The 26,236-nt window shown below is 39.2% G+C and overlaps 1 protein-coding gene across 43 annotated transcripts; it reads left to right on the top strand.

Annotated features, from left to right (window-relative positions):
• Window positions 1–16,319: 16,319 nt before the first annotated feature.
• LOC110787330 (uncharacterized) lies at window positions 16,320–24,489 on the top strand. 43 transcript variants are annotated; one of them, XR_008923771.1, is made up of 6 exons: window positions 16,320–16,811; window positions 17,303–17,416; window positions 18,297–18,415; window positions 19,531–19,698; window positions 19,836–22,752; window positions 23,521–24,489. XR_008923771.1 is itself a non-coding variant. In XM_056832391.1 (5 exons), exons 1-4 carry the CDS (start codon window positions 16,781–16,783, stop codon window positions 22,677–22,679), a joined length of 318 nt encoding a protein of 105 aa, XP_056688369.1. In that variant the 5' UTR covers window positions 16,322–16,780; the 3' UTR covers window positions 22,680–22,752; window positions 23,321–23,514. The 43 variants fall into 43 exon arrangements, 2 of the variants coding, with proteins under 2 accessions (XP_056688369.1, XP_056688368.1); XR_008923770.1 differs by having other exon boundaries at window positions 18,285–18,415; XR_008923774.1 differs by having other exon boundaries at window positions 16,320–17,416; window positions 19,599–19,698.
• Window positions 24,490–26,236: the final 1,747 nt, after the last annotated feature.

The following is a 26,236-nucleotide window of genomic DNA, read 5'->3' as shown; positions in this document are numbered from 1 at the left end:
TACTTTCAACAATAAGACTAGCTTGTCTTAAGTTGATCTAGAAATCAACCAACTTTCAAAAGTCCATCAAAATAGAGCTTATGAATGTTAACTTGTTGATATGGTCTAAGCAACAATGCCAAAGATTTAATGGAACTCAAATCAAGGGTTTGATTTGAACCTAGTAAAGTTCTTTAAAGAGTTGTTTGTTTTAATCAAGCATATTGACTCATCCTGTAATTGACCATTTCATTCAAATAAACAAACAAACATTGCTTTTGTTTTTCTTGAATGTGAGTCTTTCTGTGTTTGAAGCAGAAATTTAGGTATGCTGATTATGGAACAAAATAGCCATTTAGTTCCAGCCTTTAAAAGGACTTAAAACAAATTTAGATGACCCTACAGCTAATGTAGCATTGCCATGCTTCATTTCCCACTTGTAGGTCATTAGTGTATCCTAGCTTCCATTGTTTGAGTTATTACCGAAGTAAGAACCTCAAGCGGTATATGATACCAAAGAAGTTTGATTGCTAGGTCACTTCTCTTTAAACATAAATTTATAGGTAGAAACGGAATCGTAAATTCCTTTCATTTGTTCCTCGTTTTCCTATTTCTTGTACCCTTTCTTATAGTCTTAAGAATTGAATTCTTTAGTGTTGACTTTTATACTTTGTTAGACATGTCCAATGTCACCAACAAGGTTCTTTACCATTTTAATTTAGGTTGAATATTTTGTTTCAACTAGATGATCTTACCAGAAGCTTCTAAAGTTCTCTAAGTATCGATCTATTCGAATGTCTAGGGACTAGACTCATTCGAGAAATAAATGGACAAAGATATTAGGTTGTTAACCATTGGTAAGGCTGAGCGTTTAAACTCAATGCTTTATGATCTCAAAACTACATTGTATTTTGAATTCACAAGCACCAATTGGTTTGCCATTCGATTTTGATATTCGAAAACAACCATAAAAGTCGCTAAAAGAAACGTACATTTTAAATTGCTCACTTTCTCTCATTTCCGTGAATCGTTCTTGGATTCACTACCAATCGAGGAAATTTACTGTTACCTTTCTAAAAGGATTTATTGCAGTGCAAGATATTTAATTATAAACAATAATTAAAACATACATTGAAGCATGCAAAGTCTAAACATTTATCATGAATAATAACTTGAAATTAAAGCAACCATGCAATTCAAACAAGTTATTAGCATTTTATTCGATTATATTGTTCCGGCAGGTGTGAATAAAATGATTCCAAGACCCTAAAACCATTGAAGAATTAAGCACAGTTTGTCGACTCAATTCTAAAACATTTTAGGTAAGCAAAAGCCTTTTGCTAATAGTCTAGAAACTACTCTTGGTTGATAGGTACGTCTAAGAACTTATTAGGTAAACCTATCGATTTTGCCACGACATAAAAGGACTCCTTACTTATATCGTTGAGTTTCACCAAAACTAACGTGTACTCACAATTATTTGTGTACCTTGCCCCTTTAGGACCAATAAGTAACACCTCGCTGAGCGAAAACTATTACTAGATTGATGTAAAGGATATCCAAGCAAGTGTATATTTTGGCATGGCACCTTTTAACTCAATTTTTTAAGTTTGGAACTTAAGGCTCTTACTATGTTGGTTAGATTTTAAGTGAACTAAAATCCTTAATCATGCAACATAATCAAGCTTTTGATCTCATGCATTTTAAGACATATTTAAAGCAATAAATAACTTAAAACATGCATAAGATATTTGTGATCTAGTATGGCCCGACTTCATCTTGAAGCTTTGACTTCAAAGTCCGTCTTGAAAATCTCCGTGGGAGGCACCATTTTCTTCAAATAGGATAAGCTATAACTAATTACAACTATTTGATGGTTCGCAGACCATATTTGAATTGAAAAATAACTTTGGTACTTTAGACCAATTACATTCAAATTAATGGTACGCAGACCATATTTTCTATCCTATTTGGGCCATACTAGTCACTTCATAACCTGCAAAACAGTACATATACAATATATACCATTCACCCATTCATTATCATGAATGGCCCACATAGCTGGTTAGTAAAACACATTATGCATCACGTAAACATTTGCAGCAATTAATCAAGGGCACCAATAATCTACCAATTATTCAGTCCTTATTAATTCTAATCGAGTTGTTTTAACCTTAAGGATTTGTAGACCTAATCAAGAGTTTATGACTAAAAAGCGCTCCCACTCAAACCAATAAATTCATATGCTTTACTAATTTTAAACATAAAATTGTATTTCTAGTCTAACCGGAAACATACAAATTTAATTAAAATTTAAAGCTCATATAAATTTATAATTGAATCCAAAAATTTAATTTAATTTCAGTCGAATTTAAATTAATTCATGATTTTAATTTTAGTAAAATAATTAGAATAAATTCCATTTATTATAATTATAATATTCAAAATTAAAATCCAAGAAATTAATTCAAATTATTAATTTTAAAATTAATTAAAATTACGTGAACTGAAATTTTCAAATTAAACATTCAAAACGATCTAATCGTAACGCAAACACCCTACGCGTTGCACGCCCATGGGCCGCACGCACACAGCCATTGCTGGCCATGTGCGCGCAGCCCATGCGCTCGTCGCATAGCTGCTGCTGTCCTATCGCAAGCCTCCGCACAGCGCCCCATCGCACGCGAGCTATCGCTCGCAGTGCGCGCGCGCGAGATCGCTCGCTGGGCGCGCTGGCTCGCTCGCTGTGCGCGCGAGCCATCGCTCGCTGGGGCGCGACATCGCTCGCTGGGCGAGCGACATCGCGCGCTGCGCGCGCGAGCCATCGCTCGCTGGGGCGCGACATCGCTCGCTGGGCGAGCGACATCGCGCGCTGCGCGCGCGAGCAGTGCTGGGCGCAGCGCTCGTGGCACGCGAGCTTGCGCTCGCTGCGCGCGAGGCTGCGCGCACTTGTGCGAGGCAGCGCGCGTTGTGGCGCAGCTCGCTTGCTGCCCACACGCGACTGCCTTGGCTCGCCCTTCGCCCATGCCCATTCGTTCATTGCTTGTGGCACACGACACAAGGCAGGGCTGCTGCCTTGTGCTCGTGCACTACGCCCTTGCTCATTGCATTCGTGCCGCACGGGCGACGAGCTCCCTTGCTCGTCGTCGCATGCCCGCATTATACAACACCCCTTAAGGGTAACACGAAGCGTCCATTGCTTCGTGCGTGCAAGTTATTTGAACGAATCGCATAAAATTTAAAATTTATATTTAAAATTAATGACAAATTTATAAATATTATTAATTTCATAATTTTAGGGCGAAAAAATCGAAAATTTATTATCCAATTGATTTCCGATTGATATGGATTCAAGTCTAGGTCATAAAAATTTAAAATTTATCGTAAATTTACAATTTTTATGGTGGTTTTTAATCATAGGTTTCTAATTAAATTACAATTAATTATGAAAATCAAATTAATTCTAAATTATTCTAATTTTCAACAAATTAATCATAATTACAAATTAGATTGCATAATTAACAAGACTAGGCATTCAAACTTGTTAAACATATGCAGTAGGTCAATCAAAAATTCAAGATTTATCAACAGGAATCGCAAATATTTAATTTAACATCTTAAATTTACGAAATTTTGCATTCGAAAAACTAAAACCTTCGAAAAGTCATAGTTAGGCTTCGAATTTGAGAATTCTGGGTTCGGCAGAAAAATACTTTTTTTTGTCAAAATTTTAGAATGCCTTTTACATGCGGAATTGACACAAAAATCACTCAATTCGGATGAGTAATGAAGAAACTGCCGAAAAACTGCGTACATATAATTAAATAAACGCAATTTGCAATTAATTAACAATTACGAAAATTAATCACCCCTTTTAATTCTTGCAAATTTGTAATATTTAACCATGTTCATGCAATTTAGATTATGAAAATAATAAGGGGCTCGTGATACCACTGTTAGGTTATGATTCATATGACAGTTCATAAATCATGCGGAAAAAACCATAAAGCCAGGAAACATATTATTTACACATAATCATTTAGCATAGTTTAGATGCATACTCTTTGTTGCGTGCCTTCCCTAGCTGCGCCCGAACCGAACAAGAACAAGTCTTTAGGACTCCAAGTGTCGTCCCTCCGTAGATAGTCCACAGCACGTCCGGATCCGCCTTAAGATTGACCAACTAGAATCGCCCTTAAGGTTCTAATATTTTCGGTTGGGTAGGCAAGAATATTGGCTGATTTTTCTGCTTAAAAATCTTAGTTTTGAATACTTAAAAACTTGTATATAAATAATGACCCCTAGGCCTTTATTTATAGAGTTATGGAAAAGGAATCGCAATCCTAGTAAGATACGAATTAATTGAAATTAGAATCCTACATGAATTCTATTTAATTAATTTATCTAATTAGGAATAGGAATTTAATCACACACTAACTCTTGCAGTTTTAGGAATCACGCATGAGCACAAACTCACACACACACACGGCAGCCACAAGGGCTGCCCATGCGCATGCGAGCAGCAGCCCATGCAGCGCGGCCCACGCATCCGTGGCCTTGGTGCGCGCTGGGCTTGTGGCGTGCGTGCTTGCTGGGCGATGGCCCGGCTTCGTGCTGGGCCTTCGTCCGGCAGGCCTCGTCCGATGCTAATTCGTACGATACGCTTCCGATTAAATTTCCATTTCCGGAATCTATTTCCGATACGAACAATATTTAATATTTCCGATTCCGGAATTAATTTCCGTTTCGAACAAATATTTAATATTTCCGTTTCCGGAATTATTTTCCGATTCCGGTAATATTTCCGATTCTGACAATATTTCCGTTTCCGGCAATATTTCCGATTCTGGTAATATTTCCATTTCCAATAATATTTTCCGATACGTACCATGTTTCCGTTTCCGGCAACATCTACGACTTGGATAATATTCATATTTCCGATACGATCCATATTTCCGTTTCCGGCAATATCATCGTTTCCGGAGTATTCATTTCTTGCCTGTGACGATCTTAGCTCCCACTGAAACCAAGATCCGTCGGTTCCGAATATTCATAGATGGAGTATTTAATGCCATTAAATACTTGATCCGTTTACGTACTATTTGTGTGACCCTACGGGTTCAGTCAAGAGTAAGCTGTGGATTAATATCATTAATTCCACTTGAACTGAAGCGGCCTCTAGCTAGGCATTCAGCTCACTTGATCTCACTGAATTATTAACTTGTTAATTAATACTGAACCGCATTTATTAGACTTAACATAGAATGCATACTTGGACCAAGGGCATTATTTCCTTCATCTTAAAGCGACTAAAAAAAATATATATAAATAACTCTTCGAGTCGTTGTTAGGCCTCCTACGACAAACAATGCTCGGCACCAAAACCGAACATGCCAATAACTATGAATGTCACAATGGGCAAGTGTTTCGAAAATCCAAAGAATGACTAAAAGAAAGAACCTAAAGTGTACCAACGAAAGAAAGAGCGAAGAAACTAATAGAGAGAGTCAAAGTCTAGACTAAGTAATGCTTGAAACTTTGGGGCCTAAACTTTAGCTTATCTTATGCATAGGACTGGTCCTGCCACTTGGTGCCGATCGGGAAATCAAAGGTTAGTGCGTCTCGAAGATACATCCCCAACACCAGGTTTAGTGATTCCAAGCTCCGTCCGTCATCCCTCATTTCAAGGATCTCCGATTCCCCAACCTCGATTCGCACCCTCAAACATTACCATCGAAGAATTGCGAGACCAGATGGCCCAAATGACCCAACTCATGGGCCAACTGAAAATGGAAAACGAAGCCTTAGCGGCTGCACAAGCCAAAAATGACCTCGATAACGAGAAGAGGATTGAAAAAATGGTCCTACAGCAAACCATGGGGAGCAAGTACTTCTCCCTCGATCCTGAACCTTTTCTTGGAAAACTACCAGAAAAGTTTAGTTCATATGACTTACCAAAGTTTAAAGCCACGGACAATCCCCGTGATCATCTATTGAGCTTTGTGAATGCTATGAACTTGAAAGGCGTGGATAATTCCATGTATTTACCTGCCTTTCCTTTGTCCTTGGAACCTGTGCCGCTCAAATGGTACTACCACCAGGACCCTAAGCTCTTCCCCACTTGGGAAGACTTTGTCAATGTCTTCATCAAGCAATACTCGTCGAACATGGATTTTCAAGTCACCATGCGCGAGCTGGAAGTTCTCTTCCAAAAGAAAAATGAAGGTTTCACAACCTACTTTGCTAGATGGAGGGACCAAGCGGCCCAGCTAATCAATAGGCCTCCCGAAACAGAATTGGTCCAAAAATTTATTGACAACCTGGACCCGGCTTACAGACAACACCTTAGGTACCTGGGACTTGACACTTTCAAAAGAGTTTATGATGTGGGAATAAAAATCGAGGATGACCTTGCAAAAACGATACAAAGTAAACCCACATACAAAAGCAACGCCTACAACAGGGGCAACACATCCCAAGCCCAAGAAGTCCATGCTGTAGAGGAGACTCCCGCCCGAAGAAACCCTGGAAGATGGGTCCGAGACCGAAAGTTTGCCCCACTCGGGTCGACTTTGGTACAAGCCTTTGAAAGACTAACCAATCAAGGAAAGTTGAGAACTATAGGCCCCACCCGTGACCCTCCTGTCAAAAACAAATATTGGGTCGAGGGTACTTACTGCAAATTCCATCAAGGAAATGGGCATGACACTGAAAACTGCTGGGGCCTAAAACATACGATCCAGGACATGATAGAGGATGAAGTGATACCGCTCCCTAACGTTGGCAAACCCAACAACAACAAAAGCCCACTCGGCTCTTGTCACCTCTCTCTCGACCAACCAGAAAATGAGAACTTCGACCCTACGGTGTATATTACACCTCAAGGTGCACCACTCGCTGTGGTCCCTATGGATCGAAGTATGCGGTGTATGGGATGATGATGCTGAAGATATCTACCTGTCTCAAGTCTCGGGCCAGGACCTCTTTACTGAAACTTGGCCCGGGTATGCTCTCATTGACACCACCCCTCAAGAACCCGAAATTGACAACCTCACCCGATCCGGAAGGATATATCAATCGGATATTCGCCCACCTCCTATGGACGATATCTTAGTCAGACAAACTCTTGAGAATGGACGGCACACCACCGTCGCGGAAGTCATTGAAAATCCTCTCTTGATGCAGCTAAAAAGAACCAAGGCCGAGAATACCATCTGGGACCTCATGTGTACTTCAAAGGAACATCGCGAAAAGCTTATCCGCTCACTTGACCTCATCTCGGTACCTACATATATCACACCTGACTCATTGGTTAGCCATGTCACGAGAGATGCTGGAGAAAAGGCCATAGTTTTCACTGACAAAGACTTGCCCAAAGAGGGGGGTGCTCACAATAAAGCCCTCTATCTAGTGGTTGGATGCAAATGACAAAACATCCCCCTAGCGCTCGTAGATAACGGTTCAGCGGTTAACGTTTGCCCATTGCGAACCGCCCATTGCTTGGGGCTAGGAAACGACGACTTCCAAACCTCCACGCAAGGGGTACGAGCCTATGACAACTCTCGAAGGCCTGTGTTGGGAAAAATCAATCTTACCATACAAACCGGGCCTGTGGCACGCACCACAGAGTTTCAAATAATCGACATCAATCCCACTTTCAACCTCCTTTTGGGACGACCTTGGCTCCATGACTTGGGAGGTGTGGCTTCTACCTTGCACCAAATGGTTAAACTTAACCATAACGGGGTAATACTGGAAATCCGCGCCCCTCCCCTCGACGTCAATTGTACTATGGTTGGAACGGCCGAAACTGCAGACGACCTTTATGGGTTTCAAATGGATGAAGCAATCCAGTTCGTCGAAGATTATGATCCAGCATTCCTAGACCCGCGCGCATCCCGAGTCGTCCCTAGAATGCTGTTAGCTCAAGGTTATTTCCCAGGAACCCCATTGGGCATAAGGAAGAAGGAATACACATTCCATCCTTTACCCTACAAATCTACTCTCTTTGGCTTAGGCTATGAACCAACGGAGGAAGATATTGCTGACCGCCTGTCTAGGCTACGCCTCAACAAGGCCAAACAAACCACCCTCCTTCGCCCATATCAAAGGACCCTTAACGGGATGTTCATTCGGGAAGGAGAAGAACACCCATGATGTGATTTCCCTGAACCCTTCGTTCAGGATGGCTTGCTAAAACCCGGATTTGAAATTTTCCATGACTGCCACACCTTGGATGAGGCACCCCACCTCACCAAGACCAAAATAGCTGAAATGTTGGACAACCAGGCTCTATGGACATTGTTTAACGAATCGAGGCCTATGGAGGACGAGACTGTGATGACTGCCCTAGCTTTACAAGATGAAGGTTTCGATCCAACCCGGTTAATCTCTCCTGCATCAACACTAGAAGAGATCGAGAACGGATGGGTGAAGAAATATCAGTGGGTCAACACAAAAGGAATAGAATTCAAGATGAGTACCGGGAAGGACCAAAGTTTTACGAGACTAAACCCCAGGCTTGAGCCATATAAAGCACCATAGTAAAAAGCGCCTAGTAGTTCTTTAGATTGGTAGAAAAAATAAAGACTTTAGATGGTCCTAAGACCCCTTAGAATATAGGTTAATTTTATTTCAGTGTGTTTTCCTTACTTTCCGAATTAATAAAGGCGTAATATTCCTCCTAAAAACTTTATTTCTAACACTAAATGAGCACCTAACGTACTTGCAAAGAGGCGGCCCACTCTAGGCCCATTAAACAAGCCCCACTCGGTCTTGAATCGTGACATCGAAATTCATCAAACCCCAAAAGAGAACCACATTATCATATTACCAAAACATGAGGGTCTAACCCATGTAACCCAAAGAAATCAAAAGGAAATCAAATTCAAACCATGCAAATGTTGCTCAAGACAAAAACTCATAAAAATAAACACCGCCCCCGGCATCAACACCCACCTCAGCCCACTCAAAAGCCTACACAAAGATCTTCATATCTTCCACACACTAACCCAATTCTCAAAACCGTTTCGAGTCACGAATAGGAAAAATTAATCCGTACAAAAATGCGTCTCATGCTAACAGTCAAAAAAGCCTCCGAAATAGCCTTAAAATTGATTTTAATGCGAGTAAAAAGCAAAGCACAAAACAAAGAGAAAAGAAATAAATGCAAGAACATGTGAAGCAAAGCGTCAAAAACGACCGCCCAGAAGTCATTTTCAGCGCCTAGGGCTGGGCGCCGAAATCTTTGACGCCCCAGCCTGGGCGTTGAAACTCTCTGCCTGCCTAACTTTTTTCCAGAAAGTGCTCGTCATTTTATCCGCACATAACGGAAAAATAACGAACACTTGGGTGGTACAGCACGTATCTAGATATGCTTACCAAAAAATAGCCGTACAAAAAAACATATGGAATTTCATTTTTATACACGGCTTACGGCAAAAAAAAAAAAAGACGAAAATAATGACGATACTTCACTCATTTGACCGATTAAATAATATCTTTCCACCTCAGGGCATATCTATTAAGATCCGGCATCCTAGAATTTATTCTAGCTAGAACTACGCGCGACCTGATTCTAACAAAGATACGTAGGCAAATCCTATTTATGGATTCGGTCCAATTAAAATAGCAAAATATATATACATTGTGCAAAAAGTGTTAGAAGCAAAAAATGAAAATAAAATAAACAACGCCTTTATTAAAAAATGATAAGAAGGAAAACACAAGTGCTAGGAATGAAAAACAAACACAACTGAAATAAATAAAGGGCACCTACACCCTAGCAAGAACTACACTACTCTAGTTCTTCCGGATCATCAAATAAAGTCTTGTAGAGGGCAATGTTCGCAGGGTCCACCCCCACAGGTTTCTGCACTGCCCCTATATCAATATCCATAAGAACCGGCTCCTGGATACTAACTTCCAAAGATGCCGAGGCTTCAGAAACATTCCCAGTTTGAACAGTTACATCCTGCTCAGCCTCAAGGGCACAGACAATGGTGGGAGAAGGATTATCAACATCAACTAGATTAGTCACTGTTTCTACAGGCGGCTGAGCCTTCCTAACCCATACATTGTTCCGGCGACGATCTCCGCGACAGCTTGCATTTCTTTTAACAATGGCAGACCCCTTCATGTTAGGAATCTTCTTAGGCCTAGAACTGGAACGGGGAGGAACTTCCTTTCGCTTTCGATCAGGATGAGCTTTCACAGTTTTAATACCATGGGTGCGAGGATTGGCAGAATCGCGGCCCTCATATCTAACCCGAATACGAGGTATCAAAAGCTCAGCCGGCTCCCCATTTCGCGCCTCGGTCCTCACAGCCTTATCATCGAAACTCATCCACAACTTATAGTTTTCAGAAAGACCCACAAAGCCATTTGTAGCTACGGCCCAACGAGGGAGACCATCATAATACTTAGCCCGTGCTTGAACCCGTGCTTGTGAAAAGGCCGCTACTTTAGGTGGTACCGTATCAGAAAAGGGGATAGTCTGTCTTAAGCCGCATTGACGCATGACTCGGTAAGGAAAGATATAAATGGGCCGGGATAGCCCCAACAAAGAAACATAAACTGATACATCAGAACCCCCCCGTCATAGTAGTCAAACCCCACCACGGTACCACCCACTTAATAGAACAGATACCATGAGTAAAAAAGGAGGCCCACTCGGCCTCGTCCTGGCCGCGGTGCAAACACTTCCGGTTACCCAAGGCTATAGGGCGATATTGTTTAGGATCGGCAGGAATTTCTAAAAGCCTAAGTCGTTCCATGAGCCAAATCTGCAAAAACGGGTACGATCAGATCAAAAAATAATAAATAAACAAACGAAGCCTGGGGCGCAGTTTCAACGCCCAGGACCAGGCGCCGAAAATTCTAACGCCCAGCCCTGGGCACTGAAACTCAGCTCCAGGCAGGACGAGTAAAAAAGGAATGCAAAAAAAATGCGCAAGGAAAGGATCGATTACCTGCAGCAATAGGGGGCTCCCCTTAAAATATTCAGATTTGGCATCCTTCTTCAGTTCATCCGCACTCAGCAAAGTCTCGGCAACAACCAACGGTATAATAGAATAGCAACTTTCCATCTGGCTAATCAAGGGGGTCAACCTTATGTCACCGAACTCACCATTGTTATTCGACAGGAAATAATGATTCCACAAGAAAATACAAAGGCGCGAATGTTCAATTTTTGTTCGGTCATATTTTTACTAGGTCTAAAGTGGTGTTTTACAAGCTTTGCCAAATTAACCTCATCACCTACAACAATCTCAGCAAGTGTGTTAGCATCTAGTCCTAGGAAAGCCCCTATGGTTGTTTTACCCTCTTCAATGGTGCCAGGGGTGGCAGGAGTAGCATTAGTAGGATAACCAAGGATCGCGGCAAATTCATCTGGCAAAGGACATATTTCGTTGCCCCGAAAGACAAAAACATGATGATCAAAGTCCCAAAAGCCTAGGGATGCATGCAGGAAGTTATAATCAATATTAATTTGTTGTAAGCCTAAAAGTGCCTCTAAGTGGTATTCTTCCAACAAAGGCTTTTCTGTAGGAGTAAGGACTCGTAGCCAACGCCTAACAGCCAGTTGGAGTGAGAAAGGAGGAATCGACATAACGAAAGCAAGGAGTGATTAAAAACGCAGCAATTACAAGAGAGAAGGAAATTGAGAGTGATAGAAAATAGGGACGTATCTAGCCCCTATATATAGCTGAAGACATCAAGGGACATCCTGATCCCATTCGGAAACGCGTCAAGAAATCCGAAAACCAAAAATCGCCAGGAGAGGACTTTCAGCGCCCACGGCTGGGCGCCGAAATAACTAACGCCCTTCTTTGGGCGCTGAAAATGCAGCCCAAGGCTCAGATTTCACAAAACGCGGAACAGGAAAGGACATAAAACTGTGTCGCTAGACACGAGGCCCTATTGCAATTAAGATCAAGCCCAAAAGCACCTTTAGCACCCAAATATCAAAAAATGAATGTTAAAACTTGGTCAAAACTTAGACTCGTCTCAAGGAATATATGTGTACACTTTTCAAAACAAATATGAGCAAAATAAATATCAAGGTCATTCTTCGAAACACCAAAAAAATATTGTTAAGTCATTGGTTTCTCAAAAATGAAAAATGTTTGTTTGTCAAAAGATTAATCCGGGCCAAGCTAAACCAAATATTATTGGAAAATAAACTTTGTCGCCCGGAAACTGAAGTCGCACTCCACGACTTCGTCGAAATAGCATACCACTATAAAGGTCACTCGCACATACGAGCATGACCCCAGCCGTGATTAAAAGACGTTATAAGCTACGTATCGCTCTTGGCAAAAAATGACCGACGAGCCCAAATTGCTTGGGGGCTCTCGAAAAAATATATAAGAGTGTGCAAGGTTAAAATCATGTTCCCGGACTACGCTATACACAAGTCCCGTGTTTGGATAATCTAAAAAAAAAACGGTATTAAAAGAAATATACACAGTGTGGGCCCACTTAGAGGACACACTTGATCGGGAAATATTGCGACCCTCCAACAGGTTGTAAACACAAAAGCCCTTCTACATAGGCAAAATGAAAAGAAAGTAAGAAATTCAAAATGGGCTCGCCCACCTTCAACGGGCGGGGTCTGCGTCACTAGCCGCGCAGGTCCTCAGTTTTCGAAAAATAAAGTCTTCAAATTTAAAATAGGCTCGCCATCTTCAGCTGGCGGGGTCTACGTCACAAACAGCGTAGGTCCTTATTTTCAAAACAGATTCGTCCACTTCTATCGGACGGGGCGTCCACCCTCAGCGGACAGGCTCGCCATCTTCAGCTGGCGGGGTCTACGTCACAAACCGCGTAGGTCCTTATTTTCAAAACATCAAAACAGATTCGTCCACTTCTATCGGACCGGGCGTCCACCCTCAGCGGACAGGCTCGCCATCTTCAGCTGGCGGGGTCTACGTCACAAACCGCGTAGGTCCTTATTTTCAAAACATTAAAACAGATTCGTCCTCTTCTATCGGACGGGGCGTCCACCCTCAGCGGACAGGCTCGCCATCTTCAGCTGGCGGGGTCTGCGTCACTAACCGCGCAGGTCCTTAGTCGCTGCAGCGATAACTTCTTTCTGGGTTTCCCATTTCCAAAAAATCAAAGGATTGGTTTTTTCGTTTTTTCAAAAAAGAACGATGTGCTGGATTTTCCTTCGTTTTACGTCCCATAAAAACAAGGGGGTTTTCTCGTTTAGCTAGCCCTGAAAATGAGAATCTTTAAAAACATTTTTACCTCGTGGTTGGGCTTGGCCAGCCCCAATTACACTTTATAGCTTTGATTTCGAAAACATCTGTAGCTACTCCCAATGACAAAGTGAGGGAGTTTCTACGCCTCTTTAGATACTTCCAATGACAAAGTGAGAGAGTTTCTATACTATCCGTTGACAAATCCCAATGACACGTGAGGGATATGTCGACACTTCCAGTGATGACCCTTAAGTCAAATGTTATCACTCGGGGGCTCGTGAGACCCTCGCAAAAGCAGGTCACCATGACTTGTGTGGCGCACTCCGTCTAATACTTTGACCATCGTCTTACTCCAAGACTCAGTCAAAGTGGAGTGCTAATTATAGACACCTACTTTTGTCCCCATTCCCGAAAGGGAAGGTTCGATGATGAGAACATAAAATCTCCACTTGACAACGCATCTCCTATAAAATAACGAATCTCAATTCCCCTTTTCATTTCACCCGAAACCTGCTATTTATAGAAACCCGCTATTTATGGAAACCTGCTAAAAATAGTAACTGCCGTAATGGGTAGTTGTTAAAAGTGGCAAGTCATAAAAGATAGAAACCTGTCAGAATTAGGTGTTGCACTCCAACATAAATCCTAAATGAGATAGAAATTGCGAGAGAATCCTATTACTAATACGATTCGAAAATAAGAGTTACGTATTAATTAAAATCCTAATGAGCCTAGAGTTCGTAATGGGCCCAGATGCATTCCATCATAAAATTAATACGCACTAAAAAACTCGATTAAAGTCTCATACGCTCCGGATTCTAAGAATCCTAATCTGACAAAGAAACGGCCCAGACCCTATTTTCAACGCCTGGCTCTGGGCGCCGAAATCTTCGGCGCCCAGCCCTGGGCGCTGAAAATACCCGGGTACGTGTTTTCTCCTAATTCCTCGTGGATTAGAGTTCTACAATTCTATCTTTCCACGAACTCTTTTCTATAAATAGGGCCCTAAGTTCGACGTGAAAAACACAACACACAATTATTATTCTGAGTATTGACTCTAAACCCCTAAGCCTAAGCCTCACGCTGCAAAACTGATCACGCGTTCTGTCGCAATCGATCCATAAATCGAACAGAACGTATCTCGTCCCATAATTTGAGATTCGTTAAATAAAAGGAGAAATAGTAAAGTCAAAGTGGTTAGTTTTCTGAGAACCGTGACGCACCTCTCAAGGGTGCGTCGTAATGTGCCCCTTTTCCATGATTTAATTGCTTTCCTCGCCTTTTATGAACTGTTAAAATAATTAAATCTGATTGTTCTATCACGCCTAATAAAGATAATATGTTGGGAAATTGGATTATCATGCTAGGTCCCTTAAAACAATCTAAATCAGATAATCACGATCGATCTAGTATTATATGTTGCATATTGTTAAAATCAACTCAGATTAGTTTAATAGTTAACGCATGTCCCTTCAATTATTTATGCTGAGCTAGTAAGGATATCCTGGCTCTGGAGTTATCGAAGAGCGAGTACTCCTCTCGGTAGTTACAGTCCCCCGAACCCTCAATCTCTACCTTGCGGGTGTATGTTGAGAGATCCCCACACCAGGGATCAAAAGGGAACCTACGGCCGTCGTGGTCAAACATAATTGCACTCCCTTTATGTCACGATAACCGGATTTTGTCAGTTTTTCTCATTGTGGTTAAAAACTGAATGACGACTCCTATATTACTAGTCAATTGGGTGTAAACTCACAGGAAATCCAATGACACTTGATTTGACAAAAAGAAACGTCACACCCACGAGGGACAAGGTCACGCATTAGCCTCGCGCTTTTTCGACCCCCTCACAGTACCCTGTGTAAAATTCAGGAATCAGAACTTAAATTAGGGTATCTTATTAATTGTTTTAAAGATTTAAATAAATTATTGCTAATTTAATTATAAAAAATAAACTAAATTATGATTTGAGATTTGATTTTCTTTTTATATATAGTTTGGGCTTAAAGATTATTTTATGTTTTTTCGCTTATGTAACATTTTTATTTGGATACTCGATATTTGAAGGATGTTCACAAGGTAGCCAACAAATGGGTACCCGTTCTATAAAATTAGGAGCCGAAACTTGTTGTAATAGGTTTTCAATTTGATTACCTGAAGTTGAAGCCGCATATTCCTAATTAACAGGTTTCCCCTGACTTTTTGCTCAATCCTTCCTGCATGGATACCATCACACCATATATAGCTACTCTAAAAGATGGAGTAAAAAGAAGAATGCATGGCTGCTAGCCTGCTAGTAACTCATCTACGTACGGCTTCTTAAAAAAGACACACGTTTTTCTAGAAACCTATTTGGTGATCTAACAAAGGCATTTGACAAGTATAGATTAGTTTCTCTTGATGATTTGTCGATCAGTCTAAGAAAAAACATGATTAATTACATCATTATGATACAGGTGGCAACAGAAAAGGCAAAGAAAAGTTAGCAATTAGCAGCCATTTATTGGTAGTGTTCTGACATGACAAACATTAATTAGTGTTAAACTAAACCTTAATTTTGGAACAGAAAATTCATCACGTGTCAACTTTTAACTAACCTAAATCTTTTCACGATCTTTTTAAGATGAGCAAATTGATTGGTCAAATAATAATATAATGCATGTACATTATCATGTATTTGTACGTATACTAAGATTTTCTAACTTTTTGTAACAACCACAACCTCCCTTCACCTTCCATTCGTTAGCTTGTCCTTGTTGATCTTCTCTATGTGCTAAAAACTCAAGTTATGTCTTTGAAGTCAATATTCTGTTTACTGTTCCAGGGTTCCTCATCCCATATGTTTGACTTTTGTCAATATTCTGTTTACTGTTCCAGGGTTCCTCATCGAATATTCCGGGACGGAGGGAGTACTTGTATAAGTGTTGTATGGTATAAAATATCCAATCCTAGGGATGCTTCTTATAACGTGCTCTGAACTAGACTGAAAAATGTATGACTAAAATTCGATATCTATAAACCTTTTAAAAGCAAGAAGAGGTTTTTTGGAACAGTAAAAAGACGGTAATACCCTTAAAATCCTTCATAAAAAAATGAGATTTCTCTTATAAACAGTGTTTTGACATATTTAGCCCTAATATAACACTTGCTTTCTTTGCCTCCCTTTCCCTCTCTAAGTCCTAACCAAACCTTGCTTTATCTGCTACCCTTTCCTTCGATCTCTGATGGCGACATATCTCGTAACCGTGCTAAAAATGACGACAGATCTCTTCATCTTGCTCAAGCCTAACATCAAACTGTCCAATTTGATTGGTTTGTTCTTTCTTTTTCTATAATTTCATCATTTTTATTGTTAATTGTGGTGGATTTGGTTGGTGGTGGATTTTGTGTTAGTTTCGGAGGAGCCGGTGAGCATGTAGAGAACTTGTTGAAGGAGGAAGTGCCATCTTGGACGATGATGGTTGATTAAAGGTTGGTTTCAGATAGGGTTCGAGCGAAGTGTTGTTGTTTGGGGGTCGGTGGAGGACTCCATTTGTGTTGGTTTTAGTATTGGTGTTAGTGTTGTAGCTACTGGTTGTGGCGGTGCGGCACTCATGTTCTTCATCCTCCATTTTACAATTTCAGGTCAATTTTCTCTCTCCTCTCTCATTCTAGTTGTATTTTACCATCTTCCTTGTTATTTTACCAGTTGAAAAAAAAACTGTAGCTAGTTAGTAAAAATAGAGTAAGAACATGGAAGATTGTATTTGATGTTGTTATTAATTCAGTTTATTAAAACATTGGATTTGGATTTTTATTTTTGATATTACTAAATTTGGGAGTTTTATTAATTATAGGGACTAAAACATTGGAATTGGATTATTAATTAATTATTATTGTATTTGATGTTGTTATTAATTAAGTTTAGTAAAACATTGGATTTGGATTTTGAAGGAAATAATGCCCTTGGTCCAAGTATGCATTCAATGCTAAGTCTAATAAATGCGGTTCAGTATTAATTATACAAGTTAATAATTCAGTGAGATCAAGTGAACTGTATGCCTAGCTAGAGGCCGCTTCACTTCAAGTGGAATTAATAATATTAATCCACAGTTTACTCTTGACTGAACCCGTAGGGTCACACAAATAGTACGTGAACGGATCAAGTATTTAAGTGAATTAAATACTCCATTTATGGATATTCGGAATCGACGGATCTCGATTTCAGTGGGAGCTCAAATCGTCAAAAGGTAAATTATGAATACTATATTGTCGGAAACGAAAAATATGGATCGTATCGAAAATATAAATATTATCCAAGTCGTAGATGTTGCCGGAAACGGAAACATGGTACGTATCGGAAAATATTATCGGAAATGGAAATATTGCCGGAAACGGAAATATTGTCAGAATCGGAAATATTATTGGAATCGGAAAATATTTCCGGAATCTGAAATATTAAATAGTTGTTCGAATCGGAAATTTATTCCGGAATCGGAAATATTAAATATTGTTCGAATCAGAAATGAATTCCGGAATCGGAAAATTAATCGGAAGCGCGTCGTACGAAATAAACATCGGACGAGCTTGCTAGACCCAAGGCCCAACACGAAGCCAGACCTGCTCCTAGCAATCCCATGCGCGCAAAGGCAGCTAGGCAGCCCGCAGCGTCGCAAGGCCCAGCCAAGCAAAGCGCAAGGCCAGGCCCAGCGAGGCCAGCAGAGGGCGCCCCCCTTCGTGGGCTGCGAGCAAACTGCTGGGCCGAGCACTCCGCGCGCGCGCATGGCCAGCGCCCCTCGTGGGCTGTTTGTGGGTGTGTGCGTTGAGTTCGTGCATGCGTCGAATCCTTAAGCAATTAGGATTAGATTAAAGATTAATTTCCTAAAGTTACTAGAGTTAGTTGTTGAATTAAACATTAACTTATTAGTTTTAATTAATGTCTAATTCTAATAGGATTAGATTAATTGAAACATAGTAGATTTCTAATTCCATTATTCCAACCCTATAAATAGGTGATGGCATTCACAATTTATAATCAACCAATTCAAGTATTCATATAGTTTTAAGGTTATAATTAAGATAATAATTTGCCACAATTCGAATAACTTAAAACCTTAGGTTGAATTCTAGTTAATTAAATATAAGGCGGATCCGAACGTGCTGTGGACTATCTACGGAGGGACTACATTTGGAGTCCTAAACTTGTTCTTGTTCGGTTCGGGAGCAGCTAGGGAGGGCACGCTACAAATGTATGCATCCTAAATTATGCTAATTGTTATGTGGCAATTAATTTGGATTCCTGGCTTTATGGTTTTTCCGCATGAAATATATATGCTTTATATGTATCATAACCTAACAGATTTTTAGTCATACATTATTAAGAGCCCAATTGCATTATTACCGATGCTTGGAATCTAGACCGGATATTATTCTGAAGCAGATGATGGAAAATGCACATTAATTTGTTACAGATCACTTCTTCCTCCTAGATATAATATGAGAATCCATCCGCAAACAACAGACCGATTGTTTATAGTCTCCATGTTTATATTGAGCGAATGCTTCTATGATTACCCCCCTAAGTTGGTTCATAGAAGATAAACTATAAACCTCCTATTCACGTTGGGTTAAGGATGGTAATCAAGGTGGTGGTTACAACTTGGGAACGAGGGAGGTTAATTTGGAGAGGGGAGTTCAAATAAGAGAAAGTATAGCTTTTGCATTTGCATTTGCATTTGCCCTTTTTAGCCTACTGAGACAAGTACTTTCCTTAGAGGTAGTGGGTAACGTTGTAGTAGCTTTTGCCTCTAACCCCTAGCCTAAACAGCAGGAACCCTGTTGCCTTTGATCAGTTCATGCCTTTTGAAATACTGATTGACAGAAAGTTCTGTTAGGACCAATTTGCCATAATGAATAACTCGAGGGTATTGAGTATTGACGGACTTTAGAAGTCAAGGATTTAATTTCACATTTGAATTAACTTTAGGTGTCATATCGCCAATATTTCAAGTTAAGTGGGTTAATTTCATAATCAAACTAACCTAAGGGTGCAACATGCCCACTTTCCTATTATTTTTACTGGTCACGTCTAATGTCAATCAAATTAGTTTGTTTTCTAAGATAGCATTTTGCTTTATTTTAAACAAGGGTGTTTAATGTCAACGAATAACCATATAAATTTTAAGGCCTAGAACTACAACAGTACAACTACACAATGAAGCAAGACCATGCATATGCTTCAGAATTTAAAGCTCTTGAGTCTTGGCAATCAGAGCACTTTGGACTCAATTTTGGGAGGTGAAGTTGTGAAATACAAGCAAGCTGGCTTCTAATATTTATGCTAATTATTATGTAAAAATGGTAGCTGTAGCAGTTACCCTTCCTCTGGTGCCATCAACTCACCGTCAAACTCTGCCACAATCGACTTTTCAGTCTTGCTGCAAGATGTTGTCGTCAAGCTGTCTGTTTTATCGTCCTGCGGTTCGCCCTGCACAGTTTGCAGTGTTTTCTGTTATGTCCTTTCCATCACAAGGTAACACTCTGTTGTTTAATGACATGAAGTTCCATACTCTTTGAATTTATCACTTAGACTTATACAATAAGAATTAAGAAAATAGGGTACATGCCCAAGCTATGATATTTATCACTTGCACGAATTGAAATATGCAGGAGTAGACGTGTCATTAAAGCTATCTTGGTTGAGATCCCAGCTTGCAGATGATGGTTGTTCTTGTATAATGATCACCAAGATTGACAAAATTGCTTGGTTGCTCAATTTGGTGAGATTCTCAACACTACTCCAACTGCTTCATATTTTGTAATTTTGTATTGCTGAGAGGAAGTGATATTCCTAATTCTCCTGTTATGTATGCATATTTGGCTGTGGAGAGTGATCAGTCCAAGCTATTTATTAATGAAGTAAAATCACATAAGAAGTGATGGGGGACTTGCAGAATGGTGGTGTAGAGTTGAGGCCTTATGATTCAGAATACAGTTGAAAAGTAAGATTGCATATATGTTAGATATAGACTTAAAAATGTGAATGTATATCTGTGTGTTTTCTTTAAATAATTTCCTCCTTTTTAAATGTCTGAGAATTTATTGTATATGTAGAGTATGTAGATAGATGCCGTTAGTAGTAACCTGTTCAATTCACACACGTATTTCTTATCTCCACATACTTAACTTATTTAAAATGTGGGTGTGCTACTTTAATTTTCTCATCATCTTATTTGCTTCCAGTAGAGGTTTATAGTTAGATAGATTGTGTGATCTATATTAAGAACGAGATGATCTCAATAGAATAACAATTTCAGAACGAGTATTTTATATCTCTTCTCACATTTCCAGGTTTATCTTATATTTATTACTTAGTATTTCGTACATTTGTTGCTTAAAACATTCACTTCTTCTTGACGCCATGAATTTTTCTATTGTTCCTATAGAACCATAATACCATATAATATTTTACAATTAAATGTAAGAAGATAAGTTAGACACACGTTAAGGGAGCAGGGGAAGTTTGAAGGGGTTGTTTTAATGCAACTTTGTCTGACTACAGAGGATTTGTATTCCCTCTTCTCTTCATTTTTGTCGGGAAAGGGGTCATAAGTTGTGTGTCTTGAGCTTTTGAGTGGTTCAAAAGGAAAACTTAGCTTCTAATGTATTTTCTTTATAGTCAAGACAACCTTTATTTGAGAAATTAAAGGAGTTGTACTCATTGCGCAAGGGCTTTGAGCTCATCTGTAGACGAGCCTATGAAAAAAACACTATATTATCTGATGGCAGCAAGTAACAGCGAAATTTTCTATTTTGGTGTTCGAACGAATTTTAAAGATATATGTAATTTGTTTGAAATTCATAAATATGTGTTTTTAGCTCATATAGTCATATGTGTGCTACATCTCGTGTAAGCCACTATTTATCGGTTTAGGTTTGGCTAGATACTTTTAGGTGATTTTGGAGATACATTCCCTTGCACTACTGATCCCAATGTGTATACCCTTCTTCTCCAAGGTACTCTCTTCCTCTTTCTTTACTTATTCTTGCTTTATTTCTTTTAAGCCGCGTGATACAATTAAGCCCATTACCTGCTAATCTGCAATCATTGTTCTGTTCAGCAATTCCCATTTCACAATTACTCTAATCTCTTTAACTGAATATTACTCTATTATAAGGCATGTATTAAAATGGTGAACCTGTTTCTTGACTCAAATATAAAATTAAAAAAAAAATCAATAAGAAAAGTAAATTAAAGTCACGGAGAACAGAAGCTGGCTAGAGATGTTTTCCATAATCAAAGAAAAGAACCTCATTTCAATTTATTTAACGTTACTAATCGGTTAATATTCGGTGGTCTGAACTAATTTATTTGCTTAATACACTGACATTTTCACTGCATAGTGTTTATTGGCTCAATTTTTTCTGTTAAATTTGGTTTGTTTACCTGATATTAGCATCTGGGTTATTTTATTCGGCTGCAATGGTGCTTACCTCAGGTTGATTAGTGATCAATGTTTAAATTAGTTAAGAAATGATGTAAATTCTCCTTCAGTTTGGTGAGCAATGGAAGAGAACATTATATTCTCCTTGCTTACTCTACTGTTTCGTACTACTCTTTCTGAATTTCTTGAATGATATAGCAAGATTTTAATTTATTTTTTTCCTCAAGTTCTCACCCTTGTTGCATTACTTGCACAGAAGCTAAATGTTTTCATTTTTTCCCACACCGAGGTTTATGTGCTTGACTGCTTAACTGCTTGACTGTCGCTGGCAATGGTATTTCAGCTGATCTTGCTATGATGTATATTGTTGTCTTGGCAATTGTGATTGTGTAGCTTTTGACCTATATATGTTAGACTAGTAATTGGTTGTTGAATGTTGTTAATCTTTAGTTAAGTTTACATCTTGGCATATACAAGGATGTCCTAGGCAGCTAGGCAGCTTTACAAATACACATTATAGTTATTTCATGGTGTTCTGGCCGAATTAATGGAGCTTCAGTCAGATACATAGTGTTATCTTTTTGTGGTGGTTGTCCTAGCTTCATAGTTGATGTTGCTACGATGGTATATTAAATGCTTTTATTACTTACTTAAGAGTGCCTTTTCATTTTGTAAGGCGTAGAATGTTATAGCTAGAAGCTGTCAGCAGATTCCAGATATTGGGTGGAGGGAGTTGGGACAGGGATACAGTTGTTAGTGCACTGCGTGCTGCATATAACTGAATGGGCTGTTCAATATTCATATTGTGTATGTCTATGTCTAATGACTCTTATGTCATGCTCTCCCCTCCTTAAAACTCAAGACCATGCCGACATTGTGTTTAGCTTTGGTTGTTATTTCTTTCCAAGGTATATATATTTTAATGTTTCAATACATTTTTGGGTTTGCTTGCATATTGGCGTCTGATGCCTGGAATTTGCGTATCGTGGGTTGAGATGAATTTCAGTACTTAGGTGTTTTTTGTGTTGATCCTCATGTAGTTTCTGGTATTTAATTACAGATAATATAAGGCCAAGAAGCTCTGGGTTCATCTTTTTGATGCCATCTCCTACTTCCGTGCTTCGGCATTTTTGTTCCAAAAGGTAGACTTTCTTGCTCTTTTCTTTTGCTAATTCAATGCTTCTGGCGCTTGCTACAATGCTTCTATTTCTATTGGAGTCGAGAGTTCTGAAATCTGTCTGATTTATTGTGTGAAAATGTCGGAGAAATTATCTGAAGTAGGAAACAAGTAATTGATAATTTGGCTATTAAATACGAGTAGAGTATTTTTTTTCATCATCCCATGTTAAACTTCTCATTTGTAAACGGTAAAAATATTGAGAGAAGTTGTTAGGTGGTGAGTTAAAACATTAAAGTGGGTAGGCTATAGAGAAAAATACTAGCATGAGAAAATGTCAGGATGTAACGAGAAAAAGGTTGATGTGATTGAGAGAGAAAAGTAGAAAATATTTACCAAATTAAAAGAGAACGAGAAGCTTATTGGATGTCCTAAATACACAGTGGAAGATTTTATATGGGATGGAGGTAGTAATATTGTTACGTACTTGTTATTCACTTTGCTATTGTAGTTTCTAAGCTTTCTTTGTTTAGATGAGTTTTTTGTCTTTCTTTTGCCCATTATGACCCTCGTAATTACTCCATGTTGTTCAGAGAATCTCTGCAAAGGATGCACTAGATGCTAAATACTTATGGGCTGATCTGTTGCCTTGTGATCCAAAGACGTTCTTTCGTTTCTTATTTTGTTTGAATTTTATGTTTTTCACATCATTAAAATGTACTGGGTATATAAACTGATTATTGTAAAGCTAATTGGAGTTTCTAAGCAAAAACTTAATTCTTTCCTAAACCAGTTTGCCAAAGTACGAAGCATCACATGAATACTAAACAAAGAAGAAACTCCAACAACAAAGACAACATGGAGAAGCAGCAAAATGCCAGAAACAACATCCACTACCACATTCTCATTTTCCTCCGTGGTTCAGGAACTGGTCGAGGCTCGAACATAAACGTATTCAGCAGCAGTATGGTTGGCAGCAATGACGATACATATCCTAGAGGTTACAGAAAAGATCATGCTATAGGATGAGCATCGAAAAAATAGGCCACCATATTTTTTTCAAGTGTCCGAAAGATTTCAGTCATGGGCCTGAATTTGGAATTATCAAATAGAAGGAGCTAAGGATTATGCTAAAGGATTCTTCTAGATGTGGAGAACATTGAGGATCCAAGCTGCAACAAGTGTGTGGACAATTGGACATTTAATGGTGGTTGTATCAATATTTGTTGCATTTCAGATTTGATGATTGAGCTTTATATAAGAAGTAGGTGGAGGCATTCAGTATGTGCTTCTGTATCAGATATCCTGCTGAGCCGAGCTATTCAGACATTCAGTATTTGCTTCTACATCAGATAACCTCTGTTGAGTCGAGCTACTCTTGAGCTACTCTTGCCTTGCCTTCTGCCCAGTTTCTTTGGGCTGATGTAAGGTCCTAATGTTCATGTTATATGAAATTCGAATACAATAAATTTTTATTTATTTATATACTTCGTATAGGATTCTAACTTCGCGTAGAATTGAATATATTTACAAAGGATACTTGGTGGTGATTATGATGACGTCAATGTCACGGGAATAGGAACATTGGGGGCACTAAGCGATTTTTCCGATGACAAAGACTTTGGTTATTATCAAAGTTAATTTCTTGTTTTTTATTAATTTAGATTGATTTCTGAAGTTGTATATGCTTAGAAACAATATTTTCCTTGTATTATTTGGAATTGTAAGTTTTAATATAACATTCGTAGAACCGACTTAATAATTTATGACACTAATATCGATCTTATTTAAGTAAAAGTGTACTTTTTTGGTATTATTTTTACTAGAAAGACATGTATTAGTCACATTTTATCATTACGATCACTCAATTTCTCAAATTTTTAGGATCTTACTACCCCCTCCCCGATTCAAGTGGATCCCGTGTTTGATTTAGAATATCAAAATTTATCGTTTTTTCAATTGGGCATCCGCGCGCGATAGCGCGCTGTCCGAATCCTAGTATGATAAAAGTATCATTCTGTACTCATATAAAATTATACATTATCGGAGAGCTTAGCCAAGTAAAAAATTGACTATATTTGAGTGAAAAATGTGGAACCTCACAAACAATGGACCATTTGACATACCTAGGGCGAATACAAACCCATGCTACCTATGGAGTAATACTTTACGGATTTTTCATGAAATGACCCCTAGGATTGCGATAATGCACTAAATACCCCTAATGTTTTCCGAATGCACCAGATACCCCTGACTTATGAAATAATTACAAAAAATACCCTTTTGGCTGGCGGACGCTAACCATCCGTTAGTCATGTTTTACCCTTTTGCCCTTACTTCCCATTATGGCACCATAACAGGATATTTTTTTTCAAAACCTAACTTCCCAACTTCCTTCCTCGACATTTCGTTCTCTTACACCATTAGAGTGAACTTGAATCCTAAACCTTAGAGAGATAAACTGAGAAATTCCTAGGGATTTGCGTAAACCAAATCGCAAGAGTTAGTCGAAGTTGATCCCCACACAAAGCTCTACAATTTGGTCCAAAATTCTGGTATTTTCGCGAGCTCTACAAAAGTGGGTGCAAGGAGAAAAGGACTGGAATTTGTGGCTCGGCGTTTGTCAAAATTGTGTCAAGGTAAGGTCCTTCAATTCGTTTCTTGTTTTGGGTGCTATTTTTTTGCGAATTTTGATTTAATTAGGGTTAGGGTTTTGTTAAAATCAGGATTTTTTTCATGATATGGGTTAACTTCAATTTTGGGGTGTTAATGGTAGAACATAGTTTGTGGCTGTGCTTTGTTGTTTTCCTTATGCTGTAGTTCACGAATCAGAAGTTTTATGTTGCGTTTACTATTTGTATAGGATGGGTGCAATTTGGTTGTTATGTCATTCCAATGATCGTAGTTTTGATGTGAGGGAAATGATACTGATAAAACCAACTACATGGATTTGGTTGATGATCTGTTTGATAAATCCATTAAGCAAGATGTTTTGATTCCCGAGGTGTTTAGGTTGTTTTATGTAAATCCTAACACGAAGAAGAGAGTAGAATTGCTAAATGATGTTGGTTTGATGAGAATGTAGGGGTTTTTTATGCGTAAAGATATTGTGGAAATCTTCATAGAGAAGGCAGATGAGAAGGAAACTTCAATCCAGTTTAGGACTACAGTTAAGAAAAGGAAGGATAGGAAGGAAGGGAAGGCTGCAGAACTTAGAAGGAAAGATGAGGAGTTAAAAGGGAGAGGGAAGAGGAAAGGAGAAGGTTAGAAAGGGAGGCTGGGATTCAAAGAGAATCGGAGGAGCAATTGGAACACATAATGGCTGTTAAGGTTCCTGTGTATTCTGTTGAGGACTTAAGTGTAGAGTAAGTACGGGTTTTCACTTCATAAAATGTTGAATGCTTCTCTCCAGGAGGTTCCCAACCACCTAGTTCACAAACAGAATCACAACCTGCTGCCTCACCACCGCCAAGAGAACCCTCACCACCACCAAGAGATCCCTTACCACC

The sequence above is a fragment of the Spinacia oleracea genome, chromosome 6 (genome assembly GCF_020520425.1).
Source record: "Spinacia oleracea cultivar Varoflay chromosome 6, BTI_SOV_V1, whole genome shotgun sequence".
NCBI classification, from domain to species: domain Eukaryota; kingdom Viridiplantae; phylum Streptophyta; class Magnoliopsida; order Caryophyllales; family Amaranthaceae; genus Spinacia; species Spinacia oleracea.
The sequence above is the reverse complement of the archived record's forward strand: the minus strand, read 5'-3'. Positions and strand labels throughout refer to the sequence as shown.